Source organism: Xiphophorus hellerii, chromosome 18, assembly GCF_003331165.1.
Source record: "Xiphophorus hellerii strain 12219 chromosome 18, Xiphophorus_hellerii-4.1, whole genome shotgun sequence".
In the NCBI taxonomy this organism is placed as follows: Eukaryota; Metazoa; Chordata; class Actinopteri; order Cyprinodontiformes; family Poeciliidae; genus Xiphophorus; species Xiphophorus hellerii.
In genome coordinates, this window is record NC_045689.1 from 11,433,859 (window position 1) to 11,457,001 (window position 23,143).

Genomic DNA, 23,143 nt, shown 5'->3' on the forward strand with positions numbered 1-23,143 from the left:
GGAGCCACTCTATCTGCCCTTATTGCACAACTTCTTCCAAAAAAAATGGGAATGGCCAAGCTTTGTTTGGTAATTAAAAGTCACAGACTCAAACATTTCTTCCAAACTTTGTAAAATATAAACTTAAATTTTAAACAGTATCCACACTAGAGCAAAACTGCGTGATATGCATTATAATATCACCCGAAGGTAGATTTAGTGACGAAAGACAAAAGTTCGAAACTAACCATTTTAAAGTCACTCATTATCTTCATTATCACTCATTATCAGCCTCTTTATCTTCTTATGACCAGAGGGAGATAACCTCCAAAGCCAACAGATTATAACTTAACCTTCAGAAACCACACATGAAACGCAATCTGTAACAGCTCATGGCTCACACAAGTCATGCCCTAAATACATAGTAAACAAAGGAACTAAAAATTACTTCTCACCTCTCAGACATTAACCCATCAGACTTGCATGAAATGTTAATAAGCTCCATCTTTGTTGTTGAATTTCATAATTTCAGCTCCTCTACTCTGCATAGCCATTTAGCTGGAATGCACTAAGCATGGTAAGGTATCTTGTCTCTAATGACAAAGATGGAGATGGCATGTACATATGGAAAAAGTGTGGAAAAAAAGTCCATGAATAGAATAGAAGTACTTTATTCATCCCAGCAGGGAAATTACTTCGCAGTTACAGCATAGAGACAAGACACAATAACAACTACCACTGAGTAGTAGTTGTAGATAAAATAAAAAATAAAATATAAAATGCTATAAATTGTAAAAATATAAAATGCTGTTAATAGAGAGTACCTGTTAAGAAAACCAATTCAAAGCAAGGCTTTCATAATGACTCCGGTGAAAAACTGTAATGCGATGCAGAGAAATTAGCATTTTAAAGAAAAGTGGCTGATTTTTAACTTGATCAACCCTGAAGGCAAGACAACTTTATTTGCACCTTTCAGTCAGAGACAACTCAAAGTGCTTGTACAAAGAAGTTAAAAGCAACATAAAAAAACACCAACAGATTAAAATTAAATGAACTTATCAGTTGATCAGCAAGTAAATAAAAAAAAAAAAAAACAGGTCTTTGATCAATGAAGACATCATATCTAGGTCCTATCAGAAAATCTCCTCAGTGTAGATGTTGATAGCAAGGGACAAAGGTTTAAAATGAAGTCAGTGGACAAACAAATTTTAGAAGCTTTTCAAAATTAAACAGAAAAGTGTATGAGAGTTAGGATCTAAAGTTATGCCTAAAATTATTCACTTTTATAAAAATCTGTTTTCTTAATTAAAATTGCATGTCAAAAGTAATCAATATTCTTCTTAATTTAGAAATATTTACTTTTATGACATAACTGCTGACTGCTTAAATATTCAAATTCCACAATCTTCCAGATGAAAGACCTTCCAAACTTTAAAGAATACATGCAAACATTTATTATGGATATGTAGATTATTCTGTTTTGGTGGGGTAAAAGCCAAACATATTCCTGTACTTAAAGATTTTCATGTCTAAGGGACAATACAACTTCCTTCAATGGTTTAAAAAAATTCTCCTTTGTTATTACAAATCTGAAATATTTTTTTAAAAGCTAGCATACAGCGTGTATTTACCCACGCTGTATGCTCGTTTGTGTTAAAAGCTCAAGTTATACCAGTAAGGTATTAACACAGCCTAATCTTTATCACTGCATTGATATTACAAGTAATACAGTAACCAATGTCCACATTCATATCTTTATGAATATATGTGTGTGTGTGCGTGCGTGTGGAGGGGAGAGATAGCATTTCTCACCTTGTAGGGCCCTTTTATTTTTTTGAACAAATGCCACATTATGAGGACTCCCTGCTCCTTGGGGAGCCCAAACCCAGGATAGTTTAGGCTAGGTTTAGGGTTAGGGATGGGCATGTACGGATAATGGATGGGTTTAGAATAAGGATCAGGCTGCAGAAATTAATACAAAATGAATGAAGTCCATGCAAAGTCCTTGTAAAGATATAAAGATATACTATGTGTGTCTTGGCGTGCGTGTGGGTGTGTGCGCACGCGTGAGCACAAGGCATTGAAAACCAAGGTATTGCTTAAACAGCACAGTGCTACCAAGGTCGAGTCCTTAGTGTGAAATTCTTCGTCATATCATGGCATGTGTTTTTCAAATTGCACAACAAAGCTAGACAAAATATTAGACGCTGCTCTAGAGAAGTCCTTGTGTTAGAGGCTCTTCAGAGTTCTCCCTCCCTCAGAGAGAAGTGGAGCGGAGACGAGGAGACGAGTGCAGAGCTGCTGAAGCTTGGGCCAACTTATTAGCAGAAGATCGATGTGTGTGAGCCTCCAACTCCGGCAGTGGAATGTGGAACAATGAGCAGCCACACACACTTTATACGAGTACGGAAAGGACAGAGATATTAAGGTAGAAGGAGCAAAATATGTATTGATATTGATCCAAGTAACATGAATATAGTACAAGTTTCCCTTTGGTGCAGTCACACACAAACACGGTGTCAGGTGTTGCAGCAGAGAGGTACCAGCTATGGGATGATGAGCACAGCCGTAGGCGACCAGATTACAAAAACCTCACACCCACCTGCAGTAAAAATAAGACATGCAGTGGGAACCCAGACAGAGAGCAGCTGGCAGGACATGAGCGCTTGGGTGATCCAACAAGCTTAAATAGTAGTTGATTTACATGTGCCAAATGCAACAAAAAATATTCTACTGTTTGAATGAGCTGAACTTAATTTTGAAGAAGAACTAGAATCTGTGATTTTGCTCTGAAAAACAAAAAATTTGATTTGTGCAACTATTACCTCGAGTTCCCATTTTATTGAATATATATTAGCTGCAGTAAAATTATCTCATGAAGATAAAATATTCTACAGCCTTAAGGCAAATGTAGTGACTTACAAATAAAAACAAGCAACTCAGCTGAAAAATAAAGCATGACAGCAGATAAACCCCAGCAACCGCAAGACATGAGATCTGTACATTTTACATTTAAAGTGTTATACAATAAAAGTGTTTCTTTTACCACACTTTGGCCTCATTGCTAATTAATAAATTAAAATAAGTACATCTCGAAGAGTACTCCATTCACCATTATGAGAAAACTGTTCACTACGTATAAAATACTGTTCAAACACATTCATCTATAAAATTCGGTTAGCAAATTAAAGAAATTAATGGAATTAGAGGACCAGTCATTACAGAAGTGTCTGTACCTTAGGAACAAACCTAAAATAAGTAATATTTTTTGTCATTTCACTTTCAAACCCAACATAAAACAAGGGCAAATTATATTTTATATTTAGTCTAAAATCCTCTATGAAAACTCAGCTGCTGAATCTTGCAACTCCTTCAATGTACGTAGTCAGAGGTGCTCTGGTGGCGTCTCAATCTCTGTGTGGTCACTCAGTTTGTGAGGATAGATTCATCTCGGCATATTTACACATGGTCCATATTCCTTTTATGTCTTGATGATGGACTTAGCTGAACTTCAGGGGATGTTCAGGACCTTCAAGATATTTTTTTCTATTCATTCTCTGACTTATACTTTTCAATAACATTTTTTCTCATCTGCTTGGAGTGTTTTTAAGTCTTCGTACTGTAATGGTAGCCAGGATTACTGATTTACCAGTAAATGGACATTCCAGACACAGGTGTCTTTATACTACAATCACTTGAGACTTACAATTATCTCCATTCCATTCATTGTGAGACTACTAGAACTAACAGACTGACCCTCTGTTGAATTAGGTCAGTCACTCTAAATGTGAATATTTATGTAGTCACTTATGTTGAATTTTTCTATCTAGCAATTTGTAGAAATTCAGTTCACACTTTGAAAAAGATTTTTGCCTTTTTGTCAAAAAATAGTCCAATTTTTGTGATGATGATGGATTTGTTAAAACAAAAAGAGTAAAACATCAAAGGGAGTCATTTATCAAGATTTTCTACAGAAACCAGATTTTTTTTAATCATATTTGTATTCTCCCTCCCAGTGAACATTGAATACTTTAGAGCAGAAAATAGCCCAAACAGATAAGGTTTGCAGGCATAATCAGTAGTGATGCATATAAAATTTATATCCCAAACATTTAAAGTGTGACTATCAGATTTGAATAAAAGCAGAGTATTGTTATTAATTTATTCCCAATCCTCATTCGTTACCAATAGAACTGTTCTTCAGTGGATCTCTATTGTTAAATGTACTAAACAGGTTGCCCAGGGGTGGCATCAGGTGGCACTGCAGTCTAACCGGCACAATGCTCCTCATTCTGTTATAACGCACTTCTCCCATGTGAAAGTGAGGAGAGAAGGCTTTACATAAACACACCCATCATGCTGTAGATATCGTTTTGACTTGAAACTGCTCACAGAACTCTAGATCAGAGATGGGACCCAGGATTTTGCCTCTCCCAACTGAGAACAAGTCCTAATCCAAACATCAGTCACAGGTTTTGGTATTACTGGAAGGTTTTCTTTCAATTTACAAAGCATACCTTGCCTCTGTTCAGTGACATACAGTACAGACCAAAAGTTTGGACACACCTTTTAATTCAATGAGTTTCCTTTATTTTCATGACTATTGACATTGTAGAATCACACTGAAGGCATCAAACTATGAATAACACATGTGGAAATATGCACTAAACAAAAAAGTGTAAAACAACTGAAAATACCCCTTATATTCTAGTTTCTTCAAAGTAGCAACCTTTTGCTGTGATTACTGCTTTGCACACACTCTGCATTTTCTTGATGAGCTTCAAGAGGTAGTCACCTGAAATGGTTTTCACTTCATAGGTGTGCCCTGTCAGGTTAATAAGTGGGATTTATTGCCTTATAAATAGTCATGAAAATAAAGAAAACCCATTTTAATTAGAAGGTGTGTCCAAACTTTTGGTCTGTACTGTATGTAGCAAAACAGAAAAAAGAAAACAAACTGCAAGATGAAAATTTCATTAAGCATTTTAAGGCCATACAAAAATTTCCAACTGGCTAACAGGGCTGAAAACATATTTCAGCCCAGTTAGCCAAAATGTGTTTTAATAAAAACTAGATGACAAAGATATATGTTTTCAATGTTTTGGAAACAAAATTACGCATCCAACACTTACTAGCCTAAACCGTTCTCAAAGTTCTACTGAGAGTATGCATGGCCTGTTTGATTTCACTGAAGGACTGGAAATTGTAGGATATATACAGAAATATATGTGCTTTCATGTTATTTATAAGTGAAGAAAATAAAAGGCAATGATGTCAGTAAAACTTTGCTGCAACACAGGAGTTGCAGTATTTACTTTTCAGGAATGTTTTTAGATTTTCTTCCAAAAAGAGGTATTGGGTTTTCCTGCTTTACAAAAACTCTCCACAGGATAGCGCTTGAAAGGCGATGATAGAGGTGGCCCTGAATTTGAGAGGTGAACGTGAGCCGCCACGAATCTGTGTGCATGTTCTCTGAGTTGAATGCCAAATGTGATATAACCCCCCTGGGCTGTTTGATTCTGATCCTCAAAGCTAAAGCTGCAGAGATTGACATCAGACGACACACAGACGCCTCAGCCTTGTGTTCATGCAGATGGGTCAAAGACGGATGATGTAACAGCAGCACCAGGGATCCGGAGACGCGCTTTATAAACACAATGTTAGTGTCTGTTACTAACCGCAAATTAAATATTACATTAATTAATTAGAAAGTATCCAGCAGCTTCCAAAAGTTGTACAATACTTCAGGTTGACATGATGATCTGACCCTGGTCTGATTTGAATTGCTGATCAGATCCATCTAACCTGAGCTCCTAAGCCACATAGGAAGGAATAATCAACGCTCTTAGGGAGATCAAATAAAAACATTACCATTAGAAATGCATTCTTCATTCTACAACTAATTTGCAAAAGAACAAAATCTGGATTTTTCAAAAGATACAGAAATAAACTACTTGCAAGTATATCTGTTTCCACAACCTCTTCAAGCTTTCAACCTCTAAGGCAGACTCAAAATAAGTTATGTGTTACAAAATGTTATCAAGTTGCAAGAACAGAATGAGACTCTCCAAAATTGTAGCAATTGTAGCAGTTCTACCTTAATTAGGAACTTAGATCCTAATTAATTGTTCCAAACTAATCTCATGTAGCTCTTTCTGCATACTTAGGCTCACTGTTCTGCTGCATCTAAAGTTTTTGGCTGGAGTAATGCTTTTATCCCCAAGACTATCTTGCTTGCCCATCTCTGCTGACGAAATAAATCCCCACAGCATGATGCTACCATAACTATTTTTCAACATAGTAGTGTGATCATGGTAATTCCCACTTTTTTAACTCAGAATTTAGCATTTAGCTTAACTTATCAGTCTTGGTCTCATCTGATTAAAGCTCATTCCATGTGTTCTGTATCCTACAAATGATATATGTAGGCTTGCAGTGCCATAGTTGCTCTCTAACAGACACTTAATCAAGTGACCACATGAGACAGAGTTAGATTATTTCAAAAATAGATCTGGAGGCCAAGCATTTTATTTAGGGGCATTAGAGTAAAGAGGACTGAATACAAATATTTCAGATTTATCTTATTTTCTTTTTCAGTTTTTTGCTTTGTTTTCCCTACTTCACTCATCCGCTGGTCTGTGTTGACCTTTCCCACAAAATCCCAATAAAAACACACAGAAGATTCATGTTGCATAATGTCAAAATATGGAAAGGCTCAAGGTATATAAATATTTCTTCAAGGCACTGTAATTTCATCTGAAATGTAACGAAACACATAAAACACATTCAAATAGAGCTGCATACTCCTCCTCTGAAAGCAAACTGCAAACAGGCTTGCCAGAAGTAAAGGACATGCAGCTTTGAGGTGAAAAGAACAAATGAAATTAAAAATAAAACTGAAAAGTGGAAGGCGAATCAGCTCCTGAACTAGCCAGCTAATGCACCAGTCGCTCACGTAACTGCAGCTGGGCACCGTGGGCAGCCCTTCTGACAAAGCGTAGGAGTTTGTGTGTTGAATGTGCATCTTCCATTTATGGATGTTGTTCAGTTTATGCAGGGTATCCATAGTGTGCCCTTCCATGTTGGGTGTACAGTATGTGTGTGTGTCTGTGGGAGGACTAATCTTGTGCTGCGGTTAGAGTGACGAGGGGCGTTCAAAGGCACCCGGTCATTCTCCAGGGATGAAGAATCTTGTGGAATTTGTTTGCAGGAAGAGGAAAAGCAACAACAAGGATAGACCAAATGCACAAATGTTATATTTGTTGGAGAAAATATTTTGAACAGAAGAAAAAAAAAGGCATACAGAAGCTGTAAAAAAGAATAGGCCTGGAAAAACAAAGAATCGTTTAAGGTATGAGATAGAGATCACACCCCTTTAGTAGTGTAAGGAGAGAACTAAGTTAGGACCTAAAAAGTAATAATTAAATCTGTGACAGCTGACAAGATTAGGGAATTCAGTGGAAAGTCTTTCTGGAAAGTAGTTTTACAAGTTCTTATAGCTCTTGGATATAAGGACTTCTTGATACACAGGAGGTAAAACACAGAAGTCAGCCATCTACTATCCTCAAGATCTGACTGATCATGGAGAACGTGTTGTTTTTTTTTTTTTTTACGTTTGTTCAGAGAGGGGAAAGTTACACAGTGTGGACTTCTTTCTTTGCAATATTTGAATTGTAGTTAGCATAGGGTCTCCGAAACTTTATCTCCCCTTTCATCAACTGTCAGTCCACCTTCTATGCAAACTCCCTGACAGAAATTAGTGGGGTGAACTACACTTAAACCTGTGATGTGTTCCAACATCTATCGCATCTCAACATCTGTTCCAAGAGTCATTCTAACCCAGCTTCAGAGGCGCTTGTTTGAACTGTTTGTAGGATTAGCAGGATTAATTCTACTGTAAACCAGCCATGTATAAACTGCTTTGATTCAGGCTTATTAGCAGTGTGAACAACAAAAAAAATCTGAGTCAGCATATGCAGGCTTAGCATTCCAAAGTCAAAAAAGGTGACAAATAAAATTAAGGTGGGGTCTTTATCTCAAAAGTTTTACAGAGTGTCTAAAATTTGTCAACTGTACAGTAGTTTGTGTTTCTACACTAAAAGGTACTGGAAAGACCATCTAAATCAGCCGATATAGTAAGACTTTTTACCCATCTTAAGAATTGTCTGCACCTGCAGCATACTCGTTTAATGACACAAGCAACTGCAAATAGAGATGCAACGATTAGATTTTTGTGGCAGATTTAGAACTTAGCAGGAAGAACTTAAAGTAATCCATACAACCTTCCTGTTACGTGCTAAAAATCTCACTTTGCACTACCCGAATGAACTACGGACATTTCTCACACCGGATCGTCTGGCAGACTTGGTTCTATAAGAATGTACAATAGTCATTTGCACACTCACACCTCTCCAAATGAACCGAATTTTTAAGCAAACAAAACAAACAAGTTTGATTAAGCGAACCAAATAGGGCTGGTGTGAATGCACCCTCAGTATGTCAAAAAATAAAAATAAAATCTCTACATCTCTGAGTTTTCTTTAGTAAATAGCAACATAAGCATCATATAGTGTTGCTTTTCATGTGACCCGGTTGAACTTACATATGGGGAGTTTGCAAATCTGTGAACGGTCAGAGTTTTGAGTGTCAGACTGGTCGGTTACAATTCACAGCTGATCAAAATGAAGTTTTCTCAACTCATTGCACTAGCTGATTTTATTTATTTTTTGCATTTCTAATTGTAAATACACTTGTTCTTAAAAAGAGACTGGAATTATACACATTAAAATAGCTTCCATCTTGCAGGAACAGTGTTTTCATTTTAGTCTCCTTTAAATAAATTTAATTTCATTTGAACTCAACATTACTGTTAGCTAAATTATTCATCCTGATGCCAAATTCTAGCATTGAGGGAATGGTCATAAAATCAGAGTCAGAACCACTTGTTGGAATTACCAAAACTACAATTATAATAGAACTGCTTGGCCAGATGTTGTTTACTTGTTTAAGACCTACCTTATAACATGCATTAAAGGTATTTGCATGTTAAACTGCACAGTCTTACTTGAACACCACTAGTTTCATCCTGGCCAAACAACAAGCAGAGTGTGTGTCAGAGCTCAAACAGGGCAGGAAAAAACAGGTGGGCTTCAGGGTCAAGGACCTAGTAAGTGTGTGACACACAAAGACTCATCTGTGTGTTAGCTTGTCTGTGATGGTTAATAACCAGCATTTGATGCATCAAAGCATCTTTCCTCTTGCTCTCCAATCTGTCAGCACTTTGCCTGTGCTGCCAAAGGGGAAGCAGATCTACTTTTCCAGGGGCCCATGTACCGCCAAAGTGTGTTTAATTACACTCCACTGAGGACAAGCCAGCAGCAATTAAGACAGCAGGGAAACAAGAGAGCCACTGCTTTAATTTGGAGTTGATGAACACAGGACAGAGCTGGAGAGAGTCTTTTACACCAAAGAGGAAGGTGATGCTGGAGAATAATGTTACAATCCCATTTATTTAAACACACAGTCCTTGCACTTCAAAAGAATAACCAGCACATTAGTTCAATATTCGAGGGAAATATCAGATTAATTTCAATCCAATTTGTAGTTTTCAAAAATCTATGTGAATGTGTAAAGTTAACTCATCAGAATTCAGGAAATTACTGACAATAACCTCTCACCACACATGCAAGGAGACAAGTCAATGTGGAAACTTAATGGTTGAGAATGTGCAGATGAAGGTGTGGATATATAAACAGAGGCAAGCAGTCTCAATGTGGGAGGTCAGTGATGACAGCAGGTCAAGACGGGGCAAAGACGAAATGAGCCAAAAAGCTGCTCTTATTGGATGATGAAGCGGACAGGAAGGCATTAAGTTTAGATCAGGGTCCATGTCAATAGCCCTCAGCTGCAGTCTTCTTCTGGCTACCAAATACTATGGTATTAAAGGAGAATGTAAAAGGTTACACTAATGTGGGTATGTGAACTTTGGAGACTTAAATATGTCTGCTTTAAAAATCACAAGCTAAACCATGCTAAACACATTCTGACCCCAACTCAGGTTAATATTTATGCGACTCTCTCCATTCCACAGACAAGAGAAAATTTAACTAGAAAAGTAAAATTAGCCAAGGTTGAGATAGTTCCCAGCAATAATATGCACACCTAGACATGGACTATGAATGCAAACACCATTGCCACTAAACATTTTTCTGCTAACTCCCTCCAGCATTTACTGGATCTTTGTCGCAAAGTCATTACAAGTATCCTGGCTATGCACAAGGTGATGGCCTTTAAGCAGCCAAGGTAGATACAGCTGAATGTAATCTTATGTCCTCAACAGGATATGCCAGCATAATTGAGTTTATCTGGGATATGTTGAAAGTAAACTCAACTCAGGACATGAAAAGTCTCATAGCAGACACGCACAGCTGATAATGAACTGAACATCCTCTGATGTGTCAACGTTGAGTTTATTACAGCAAGAAGTCACCTAGAGGTAACCTGGCTTTTTTTTTTGTTCTGACTGTGCATCAGTGTGAAACAATTGAAAAAGAAAGAATCATTCAGATAAAGCAATGCCTGCGCTGGACATCTAACAGCTGACTTTTCGGACAGTGTCTAGTCGAGCTGGATTCCAAAACAATGTATGAGATGCAATTCCAACAATAAAACACTGTTTAACTCAGTGGTTCCAAAGTGTGGGGTGCACCCTCTATGGGGGGTGCAGTGCCATTGCAGGGGGAGATCAGGAAGCAGTATGGATGAATGGAAAAAAAAAAAAAAATTGTAACACAAAAGTGTTTCACTGTAAAGATGGTTTGTAGTGTGTTTTGTTGCAACCTGAAGTGTGAAATAAACTTCAGTGGAGTTTGAAAACAAAATGTGTATAGGTTTATGTCTGGTTGAACGATGTGTGTGCCCAGTTGATTTTTTTTTGGGGGGGGGGGGGGGGGGGCGTATTGTAATCCATAGGGGGGCCCTGAAAATCTTTGGGAACCACTGGGGGGGCCCAGATGAAAATCTTTGGGAACCTCTGGTTTAACTTGAAGTATTTATAGACAAAAACAACCGACTCCTGAATATGATGTGGGATTGTAGGAAAACAGAATCTTTGAAAACAAATCTACATGCTGCTCACTAACAAGCTAACAGTACACAGGCAAAGGGCACAACCCTATCTGAAGGGACAATATTGACTGGCTGAAAGGCTGTCTTGAACCACAAAGGGAAAAACCTTAGGAGTCACACTATGGAGAAGGTGAACATGTTTCTGTAAAGGTCTGTGCTAAATAAAGGTAGAATAGGGTACAATACCAGAAGCTCGGGAAAACATTACATGGCAACAAAGGAGGGCTTCACTTTAAAAAAAAAAAGAAAAGAAAAGAAAACTACATGGTCCAAATGGCCTCATATAGACCCCAAAAAGTAACTACTTAACTTATTCTGTCCGTCGTCTTATAAGTTCAACTGTTTGTTTCATGGAGCTGGCTTTTCAGAAAGCACCCATACAGAATGTTCTGTTCTGACAACTAAGATGCATTTTACTCACTGTCTAACTTGCAAAAGTGTTCTCAACTTTTTACCCATTTTGTCACATCAAAAGCACAGACGTTAGCATTTTTGGGGGATTTTATGCAATCAAGTAACAGAAAATACTACTGAATTCTCTGACAAAAAAAAAAGACTTCAAATTAAAAAAAAGAAGTGTAATCTAGTTCCCATAAGTCAGTACATCTTGAAAAAACATTTCAATGGAATTACAGCTGCAAGCCTGTAGGATATGTCCTTATAAACTTTGTACATCTAGAGGCAGGACATTTTTGCCTAATCTTTGCATAATAATCCCAGCTCAATTTAAATTTTAAATGACATATCTCTGGACACAAATATGAGATCATTTTAAAGCACTTTAAAAGACAATATATTTAAAATTCATGGTTCAGTTTATAGAATATTGTCTTACACATTTTTATTTAAGAACTCCACATTTTCCAAACTAATTTCTGTAATGCTCACTCCATTTTCTGTAATTTTTAACATATAAATTCAAATATTTACCGTTAATGTACCTATGCACATTTAACTATATATATTCTTTTCCACCCCTGGAAAATGCTGAAATGAGATCCAATACTTTTCTAGACTTCACATGAGCCCTGTTATTTTCCCTCACTACAATTGAACCCTAAAACTAATCTTTTAATTTTTTCAGTCAACTTGAAGCTTTTCATCAACCTTTTTCTGCAGAGCTCTGAGATTCAGAGAGTTTTGCCTCAACTGGCATTTAAACTCAATTTAATTGAGTTTTCTATTCTCTGTGTAATCAATCTCTGCTCAAGATTTGAGAGCAGGTCGAAATAATGTATGGCACTAATGAAGAGGCACGCCTCAACACTTCATGTGTAATCATTCAAGCTCCATCTCTCTCTCTCTGCGATTAATCATCAACACAACCCAAAAAGTGTCAGAGAACAAAGAGCAAGCAAATGCACATTTTTTGATTTCAACTGAACACACTCTCCACATTTGCTTTGATTTGTTGGGCGTCTGTCTAATTCACTGTTATTACAACTAGCTCCTCATTATGAGAGCAAATGATTTGTTTCGATTGTATTATTGTTTGACCTAAACTTTTCTTTTAGCTTAACCCTTGACTGTGGCAATTTATCAGGGCTGTTTGTGAAGAAAGCAAGCAGTGTTGGATAAGAATTGAGCTAAATAAAAGCAATTTGTTGGTGTTTAGTAACACTGTGACAACTTTTGATGCTTATCTGCAGATAAAGTCAGCCCACGTTAAGCAAACACTTGTCTTCACACTCAAGGAGCTGCTGACCCATCTTGAAAAATAAGACAAGAATTTACCCATGAGGTAAGTTTATGTGGACAGCGAGGGGAAAGGGAAATTTCCACCATAAAGGCAAAATGCAAGAGCAATGCACAAAACATGGGATCAAGAAAAATATGCCTTCATAATAATTGATTTCATTTATAATGCCCTTTATTTCAAATTGAAATCTTAAAGGGCACAGTAAAGAACACAAATATGAAAACATCTATGGGATCGTTAACAAGTCATAAAATTTCTCAATAGCAGTTTCACTTTCATGGTTTTCAACCTACTTTGTGGAAAAAAGATCCCAAGGCACAATAAAAAATAAATAAATAAAAAAAACTTTAACTGATTAGTCTGTGCAAAAATTGCTGGGGTGAAACCAAGGAAGGACTTTGCTTCAATCGCACTAAAATTTTCCATCAAACCCATCCTGCAGAATCAGAAATGTCTTTACTGACTCACAAAAGAATTCCTGAAGTTATACACAATGAAGAGCACCACATCCCGCACCAAGTAAGTTTTGGAAAAAATTCAAATGAGATGAACAACCAAAATTTTCCCCTGGTGGAAACTTAATGAACTCTGACGTTTGTTGATCGGAAATTTTTCCACTTCCAATTTAATCAAAAATTACTGTTTCATTTCACGTGTTAAATTTATCCAATATGTATGTCATATCTCAATCCATTTGTCAGGTCTTGAGTGCAACTAAGTGTTTACAGTAGAGTTACAAATTCAAATTTATTCATAAATCTAAAACAAAAAATAATTCTAAAAACATATATGCATATATTTTTTTGCCATTTTATACTACTTAAGTTTGTTTTCAAAATTAGACCTTAAAATTAGCTTGCAAGGCTCAGCAATTGGCAGAACCAAGACAATAAGCTCATTATTAAACTTGCATCTAAAATAAAGCCTTGCACGTTCTATGTTTAGACAGTGTTTAAGTCGGGATATAGTTTTAGGGAAGTTTGGCATTCTCTGCACATCACTGAATACTTCACAATGATGACACATGATGATGACAACATCATGCTGTGGTGATGCTTTGGTGTGAAATGATACTAAAAAAGGTAAATTCAATTCAAAAATACTTCAGCGCAAAGAAAGACTGTATATTGTTGCAACTCATATCATCCAGATATCTCGAAAGAGTTGAAAGAGAGGATCTCTGGTAGCAACAAATCTGAAGAGGCCTCTGACTAAAGACCGTTTCAGTAAGGCAGTCTCATGACCACCATGATGAGCAGCAGAGACAATATTCTACATCAACATGTCACGGATGACACCATCTTTCATTGGCAAGCACTGCTAATCCATCTCATTTGGTTTTGCTGCTCTTTTTTAAATCTTAAATCTTGTGAGTACAATCATTACTGAAAGATTTCTTCTAAGTATAAAATCTGTTTCTAGTTAATCTTAAATCTTTGTATAGCTAGAAAGCAAGTCAGAGAGTCAAGCACATGATCTGTGCCCATTATGATCGATGAAAAAGATGGCTTGAACCTCTTCCTTCTCTCTCTGCTGTTTGGTCCTGCTCTGCATCCATGAAGCATTATTTTTAACTCCTCTGGGATTTGGAGTTCAGGTTCATTTGAGCTTTTGAAATAATCATCAGCTACTTCTAGTTGTAAAAATAATACCTTATTGTCATGATTACATAACTGTTCCAATATAAAAAACTAAGAGCAAAATTCCTTTTCATCTGCAAAACATCCAAACCCAGAGGGAATAAGTGTCCAAACATGCAGTGTTTCTACCAAAATAACTAACACAAGTCTACAAAAAGAAAAAATCAGAAGCAATTTAACAAATATTCTAATATGCTGCCCCCAATTCTAAAAAATTGTTAGAGGTTTCACATGACATTAGGCTGAGGCTCATTGTTCAGCAGTACAACAACCGTATATGTATCACTTTATACCTTGAAAAAGTTCAAGGAATATGAATACCTTTGCAATTTAGTAGGCTTGGAGATAAACTCTGTTGTTCAAAGTATTGGGATGCAGACATGGATGATTCTACAATAGAAATGAATAAGACAAGAGCCAAAGCTTATTAACTCTGTTAATCTAATATGAAATATTTTAAAACCATACCACATGCTTTCACATGGAGGCACAAGTAAAACAGCCGATCTTACCTGCTACCATAAATTTCACCACCAAATCTCCCTATAACTCGGAGAAGGCAAAGCCAATTACAAAGCTCATTACAACTGTTACCACAATGGATCAGCAGCCATCGAGTTACTAGGAGTCTAATACGATACTAGGATAGCTATTGACAGACTCCTGTTACCATGACAGCACATCCATGGGACCTCAAGCCCTCTGTTGGGGTCACTAATCAACAAAAATGGGGTCTTGACATATTCTTGAAAATTAAACAATACCAAAATTATAACAAGCAAATTTATTATGTTAATTTTAAGAAATCAGAACTTACAAAAAATAAAATTAATATATTGGTGATGTCATTACACCCTGTTTAACTGCTTCATATTATGAGTCATAAATCTCTTTTATTGTGATTTCTGTGGGGTTAAGGTTAAATATTTGGGAACTACTGCTCTAATAAGCACAATGGGTGAGCCAAATTAGAGCAGTGAAGGAGTCACATGGGTTTAACTTTGAATGGGCTTTAAAAACATAGAAGAGAAACAATAGATCACCATGAAAAATTTTGTTTTAGTTGGTTCCTTGTTTTATTCCAAAGAATGGGTACAGATTTTAAAAAGTGTATTCTGTGATAAATTACACACGTGGGAAAGCAAGTTACTGCATTGTAGCCTTCTGCATAAACATTAACCGACTAGAGATTTTCACTCCTTATACCCAAGTTTAGATACATCAAGACAGCCAAGTGCTCTTACACTTTCAGAGTGTAACATCCTCAAATACCTCTAAGCTCGGTTGGTAAACAACATTCAAAGACATGTGAGAACAGAAACATAAAAATGTGGTTCAAAAACTAAAAAAATACTTTCTGATGATCAGGTCACATTACCTGCATGCCTTTGAGAGACAGATTCTAAAAACTGGACAATATATTTAGCAAATCACTAATCACATTCTGAACAAGACAAATTTTTAAGCACATTTATCAGAAAATACTGAAATTTTCCAAGTTGACCAATGAGTTTTAACAATACATGAAATCTGATAAGCCAGGAAGAAACTTTCATCTTATGCCTCCATTTTATGGGAAACGGATGGGCAAATTAGATTATGCTTCTTTAAAAATAGTTAGGGTTAAGGTTACAGTATGATTTATGCCCAGTGTTTGGCACAATTATTAATTAAATTCAACCACATATCTGCACTTTTATTGGAGTGATTCAGATAAACACAGTTTTATTGGGGAGAAAGACTTATCACGCCACATGAAATGTAAGTTATTAACTATACACTTCAAGAAAGGGACACAATCAATGCCATTATACAGCACATAAAATGTTACCTTTGATCACATGAAAAAAGGGACTAATATTGCTGATAAAACAAATGACTGACAATTGACTCCCTCAGTAACGAGTGACTATGCACAGCAAACATATCTACAGATCAGGTGTTTATAAATGTGAACTGATGTTTCAGTTTGAGGTTTACCAACGGCAGCGGCGCCGGATTCATTTTAGAGGTGGGGGAGCCATGGGGTGCTCCGTCACCTCTGTTACGCACTTTGAATGTCAGGCGCACGCACTTGTTCAATTGATATAATGGCACCTGTCAATCAATTCAGTGGGTTTGTCGCAATTTGTGCCGAGGTAAACAGTAAACACCCCTTATCTGGAGGACAACGTTTTTGGGTCTACCATGCGCTGCGATCTGGCTAGATTTGATGATTGTTTGCTATTGAAGCGCTACAGTCATAGAGATTTGGTGGAAAATAATCAGAAAAAAATGTTAAAAGTTGTCAGTGGGGAACATGCAGAAGGCAGCTTTACACAGAGCAGTTAGATGGCGGAATGGACTTTATTCCATTTTCAAAACTGGAGTCTGGAAAAATGTGAAAGATGGATAAATGGCTGCAGTCGACCTAAGAACAGCTGAAGACAGAGATCGACGGTATTAAAACACAGTGTTTGTATGAAGGTTTTGTTGTCAATACATCATTGGTGTGAACGCACCAGTAGCGGGTTAAACAGTTCTCCAACTGGGTGACCTGTCAGGTGGTTTGGTGAGCTCTTCAGCTCACCAAACCACGCACACACAAAAGCTCATAAACCAGCGACCCAAAAGAACCGCGCACACAGTAAAAAGCTCTGGCAGGATCCAAACGACTGCTCTTAGAACTACGGGAGGATTCAAACTCCGCTCATTCATTTTTGGCTTATAAAAAAAGTGCCAAGCCGCCAAATTTACAAAAGTAAACTGACCAATAACATTTAGGCTTTGGCGTGCGCACCTCCACGGACTCGCACGTACAAGATGTTTTGCCACAATAGATCTTTTTTTTCTCCTAAATGTTGTTAATAGTAAAGAGGGTTAGATAAAAAAAATAAAAATTCAACAATTATTCTTTACTGTTTTACTTAAAGGAAAATCTCAAGGTACACACAGTGCGTAAAGCTGCGGGTGCCCCTGTGCTCAGCTACTTATTACAAGTCCAAAATACGTACGATACCGCTATGCCGAGGATAGATGGATATGACAAAAATTACGACTGGTCAAATATTTGGAACATTAAAAAAAATAATAGATAAAATACATGTCAAATATCCTCCAGCAATGCCAATTTAGAGTAGCAGGACAACCTAATGGTTCCAGCGCATCATCACGTTACGGCGCAGCAGCGCTATCTGGATGCTCTAGGTCTAAAACCAAAAGGCAGCGCAGATTATATTTGCTGCATGTTCCATAAATTGTGCTCCACAAAGAGATGTCAATATTTTTGCATTAAAAACAAAATGAAAAATACCATGAATAAACTTTAATGTGCTTGTTATTTAGCAGACAAAAATGAATTTCAACAGCCAACAGAGACCTGAAAACCATCAGTAGCCATCGATACTTATGGCTACTGATGGCTGATTGGGTTTTGGAAGAGCAAAGAGGGGAAAAATAAATAAAATTCATGCAATTATTTTTTGACTTGAGCAAAAGTGATCTGCTCTGGGCAAAGTGTGGGTGAGCATTTGGTCCGGACCCATAAATGGACATGGGCCCGATGTCCTTTTTTGTTTATTTCATCCCAACGCCATTAGAAAGAAAACATCGTCACAGATCTATAAATCGTGATAAATACAGAAATATCATTTAATTTTTAGGCAGAATTGGTTCAGACCTCGACCAGATCAGAGTAAAAGCCTTTTTTCAGTTGTCAGACTCGTTCATGATCCCAACCTGACCTGAAACTGCTGCATGTGCGTAAACCTTTGGGGGACTGTAATGCGATCTGGAGCCTTTAGAATTTGGTCCAGATCTCAGTGCTGTAGGTTTTATTTGTACCTCTGTCTGCTCATAAACACAGAGAGATGTCAGTCATGGATTGTAAGAGTTGTGTGCAACCTGTGTAAATGTCTGGCGGGACCAACGAACGGGCACGGCAGGGCCGTAAAGTGGGGGGCCAATGGCCCTCTGGCCCCCCCTGTTCCGGCGCCTATGACCAACGGTACTTTGAGGCAGGTTTTTCGTCTTAGAGCTTGGCACTCCTGACCCCGCCAGCTTTTCTCTCCAGCCAGCTTTTCATTCTCTCTCACAACCGAACCACACTGGCCTCTTTGAGCATCCGCTGCCCACAACAAAACCCACACAACCATCACGACTGCCAATATCACACAAAGACACCATGTTACTACAGCCCACAGCGAGGAGATGGAAAGGAGGCAGGAGGGGGGAACTGATGGTAAACGAGGTTACTCTCATTTGAAACTGTTTTCTATTTTTGTTTGGTTCTATGTAGTTTATGCCATTGTTTTGCAGCTGGGTTGAGGAGAGTTGGACAACAGCCGTCGGGTTTTTACTTATTTATTTTTCTCCCTTACAGAGAGCCGTAGGGCCGAGCACGAGACCTGCCAGGGTGACGGAGTGTCCAGTGCTGAATCAGCGGGTCGCAAGTTGTGTAATCTCTCACACAACCGCACACACGGATTAACAGAACACAGGGTGGGGGGAGGAGGGGACCATTTTTCCTTTTACAAAGAAACTTTTTCAAATAGAGGAAACAGAGGCCCAAAGTGGTGTTACAGCTGTGGTTGCTCTTAATTTAAAGCCTCAGTGCCACTGAACTGGTCCGTATAAAACCAGAAATAAAATGGGGATTCGTTTGGCCTGACAGAAGTTTTATCCAGAAACATCCACACAAAGTTCCCTCTTTACCAACGTGAGGAACATGCTGTAGATCTCTGCTCCACAAAGACACATCCAAGCACTCAGAAGTGACTTATAAAGTCTCTTCCTACAGTTTCACAAGACAACACAATATCTTACATAGAAAATATATGAAATAAAAATATAACCACTTGTCTCAGTGGCAGCCACCTGTTAGTTGTAAAATTAATAAGAAATAATATGCTTTTCTTAGAGACATCTCATTGAAAACATTAAAAAGAGAAGCCAATGAAAGAAGGAGCACAGCAGACAGGTCAGAGGTAAAGCAAGGTTAGGTTTTAAAACAATACTAATGTACTACGAAATCTAGAAACTTGACATGTCACTCAAGCAGAGCTTTAATCAGAAAACCCCTCTATGCAACTCTGGGGACGCTGCACAGATCTACAACTCAGGTGTACACTCTGTAAATCCATTCATTGTGGAAGCATCTGTTGCAAGAAACCCAAACCCATAAAGAGTCACTTTTGCAGTAGAGGACACAACAAGCATAGTCAGATGAACCTTGTGGCATTAATGCTAAACAGTACGAGAGAAACAGGACATCCACACAGTGCACCATGCAACACCTTAAAACACATTAAAGTTCAAGACAACTTTATTACAAGTTTTAGAAGGTGTTGCAGTGTAAGAGTTCAATGTTAGTCAGGTTCAGCCTAATAAAAACAACTAAAAGCTCCACGCAGACTTTCTTTGAGATGGCCAATATTTATGCAAAGTGCATCAGTAACTTGTGAGCCTAAAACTGCGACCCAACAGCCAGCACAACTATTCCCCCCACTGCACAACTGTCACTTGCACCAACATACTGAACATTATTTCACACTCGGGCTCGCCCGAGCAGCACTGAACACATCTATTGTCTGATGTTAATGGAGCCGCCGCACTAAACTCCTGACACATACAGTAACCATTATGACAGCTGTCAAGATAACATTCTGCTAATCACACTTGACAAACATTTAATTTGAGCTGCACACATACAAGTCTTACATTTTTCTGCACACCAGTTTATTTTAAAGGAGTTAGCAAGGAAAACTAATTGCACATACAGCAAAAACTTGCATATTTTTAGGTTTAGTCACCTGAATATCAAATGTACTGTTTGGCTCAAAATTATTGCTACACATGGAAGATTAAGATTTAAAGTTATTTTTTAATTTGATTAACATGTTTGTTCTGATTAAAAGTATTAAGATTTTGGAGTGATCCAGCCAAAGTCCTGATCTGCATACGAGAAAAAAGGAGGAGTTAAAGATTAGGGTACAAGGAAGCAGTTCAGCCTGAAAGACTTGGAGCTCATAACTACAGATAGATCATCAAAATATCAGCAGAAACGTGCAAAATGCTGGTCAGCAGCTCAATAACAGAGTTCCCATTAATTATAGAGAATAGTGCAAATATTTTCTGATATGTAGTAATGTCAATAAAGTGCAGTGTTAGAGATATCATGTTTTGTTCAAACATGATATCTTTTTGGAGATGCATGTGACATAAATTTAGATACAACCTTTTCAAATGAATGAAATTACTTTGTAATCCACAACTGCCATAGGGTATGAATAATTATAAACATAATAACATACACTTTGTGAATTGAAAGAGGGGAGCTTTCTCATCTTTTTAATGTTTTATTCAAGTCTGGCAAAAATCTAGTCTTAAAAAGGTAGGACACTGGCTGAATCTGAATCCAGATGTTGACAGCGAGCAGCTCCGTTCTTTGTGCTTGTAAAGTCAATGAATATGTCCTGCTTAACACTTCAGAAACGTCACTTTAGCCAACTGTGTCACCTTGTCTGTGTACGTGGAATGTGCACCAAAGCCTTCAGGAACACATAAGCGACACACAGCTGCTGCACACGCGAGAAAACAAAACAAGTTGAACTTCGTTCAAAATATGTTGAAACAAGTTTGTCATTCTGCTCACTCCTGATTTACAGACTCAGACTTGAGTTTTTAGCATGTAAATGTCACGATGGATCATTCGGCTCATGTAATTTTCACAGTTTCCTTGTATTTTCACTCCAAGTAAACTTTGAACAACATTCTGCTGTTTAGCTACCAGATGTGTGCGGGGAAAGCCAGGTGGTACAATCCGTCAGTCCTGGTTTCGGAGACCAAGGAGAGCCGTGGATAAATACGAAAGTGCCAAAATGCAACAAGTGAAACTCACCAAAGTTTGTTCATACTGCAGGGCTCGCTGGTCCGAACCGTCCCCCGCCATGGTTCTGCTCCGTACCTCACCCGGCGACTAGATGGAGGGATTTTCGGCTTGGAAGTGACAAGAAACCCGGTCAGCGACGTCTCTCCGCGCGCTGGCTGGTTAAAGCATCAGTCTGTCTCAAGTGTCCGTACAGCAGTTCACTAGGTGAACTCTAACTTCACACCGCGTCTCTGTTATCGTGCTAAAACGCTTCATTTTATATCGTTAGTTCCCATCAAGAAACACGCGCGAGGCGGGACTTGAGTGTGGAGTGGAGCCCAGCCTCCTTCCACAGCTAGTCAATCAAAGCGAAAAGAAACCTGCTGCGTGGGACCTTCACGTGAGCTCATAAACAGGAAGAAATAACCTCCATTGAAAATTAGTAGGGAGTTCCTTCTGCCCAGGTGGACGGTGATTGCCCGGGCTTCCGCATTGTATGTAACAGCAAAAACTCTCGCAGGCCACTTTATTTAGTGCAGAATCAAATGTTTCATGGCATTTAAGTCACGACAAGTTAATTTGATTAGCACATTTCAGCAACAAGGCAGTTCAAAATTATTTTCTTTAATACAGTAACCAATTATGAAACAAGCAGTAAACATAAAATGTTGAAATATTAAATATTGATCAATATTCCAGATTTATCAATCAAAGGCAACTCTAAACAGGTGGGTTTTCAGAGTTGATTTGAAGGAACTCAGTGTTTTAGCTGTTTTGAAGGTTACTGGGAGTTTGTCCCAGATTTGTGGAGCGTAAAATCAAAATATTGCTTCTCCATGTTTGGTTCTGGTTTTAGAGATACAGGGTAGATTTACACCAGAACACCTCATTGGTCTGGAGGATTGGTACAACGACAACACCTTACCTTAATGTATTTAGGTGCTAATCAAAATACATTGATTAGGCATTTGGAAAATAACAAAAGTACTTTAAAGTATATGTTCTGAGCTATTGGGAGTCAGTGTAAGGACTTTACAACTGGGTAATGTGCTCTATTTTCCCGGTTTTACTGAGAATGTGAGCCACTGTATTGGATGGATGGATGGACGGACGGACCTTTAATCTTAGAAATGTTCTTCAGGTGACAGAAGGCCGACTTTGTCATTGTCTTTATGTGTCTTTGAAAGTTCAGGTCTAGGTCCATCACTATCCAGATGGACCCAGATTTTGGGCCTGATCATTAGATTCTAGCTGTAATAATAAAAGCTATGTGTTGACTCTAGATATTTCCTCTTTAGCTCCCAAGATAATAATAATAATAATCTTATAAAGAAGAAAGAAATTAAATTAAAGTGTAAGGGATGCTTAACCAAATGTTAGTGTGGATGTATTTTTGCAGTGAAACCTTTAATCAGAGTGCTTATACAAAATATATTGGCCACAATATTGTTTGTAATTCAAGTTTGGCTGCGATTATTGTTGTAGCTGGCCTTTTCCAGAGCAGACTTGATGACACATCTCTGCAAAAACTTCTCAGGTTAAAGTTCATCAAGCATCAAAGCATCCATACCTACAAGGGGTCTGACACAATAGCAGGTCTCTAAGACCATAATCTAACGAAAATGGATTTTTTTCCCTTTCTGTTAACACATTCACATGAAAACATTCTAATTAGAATCTTTGTTTACACAGTAACGGGACACTTCGAAAAGGTGTAATGCTCTCGCCACACCACTAGTAGGTGCTAGGTTCTTTGAAACTAAGGCTGCATTCACACTGCAGGCTGAAGTGACCCAATTCCGATTTTTTTTTACATAATGCGACCTGTATCTGATCTTTTCATGACAGTCT

The 23,143-nt window shown here is 37.8% G+C and overlaps 1 protein-coding gene across 10 annotated transcripts in view; it reads right to left on the reverse strand.

Moving 5' to 3' along the window:
- Nucleotides 1-23,143, reverse strand: part of LOC116737426 (chloride channel protein 2-like) — a 134,896-nt gene that overhangs the window by 81,339 nt on the left and 30,414 nt on the right. For 3 of the 10 annotated variants that reach the window (XM_032590547.1, XM_032590548.1, XM_032590546.1), the window contains exon 1: nt 21,323-21,665. The exons of 1 other annotated variant lie outside the window; for it this stretch is intronic. In XM_032590547.1, the coding sequence (XP_032446438.1) occupies nt 21,323-21,373 (51 nt within the window). In that variant the 5' untranslated portion in view covers nt 21,374-21,665. Of the gene's footprint in view, nt 1-21,322; nt 21,666-23,143 lie in introns of those variants that run through there. 6 more of the 10 variants (XM_032590553.1, XM_032590554.1, XM_032590555.1 and 3 more) reach the window with 4 other exon arrangements.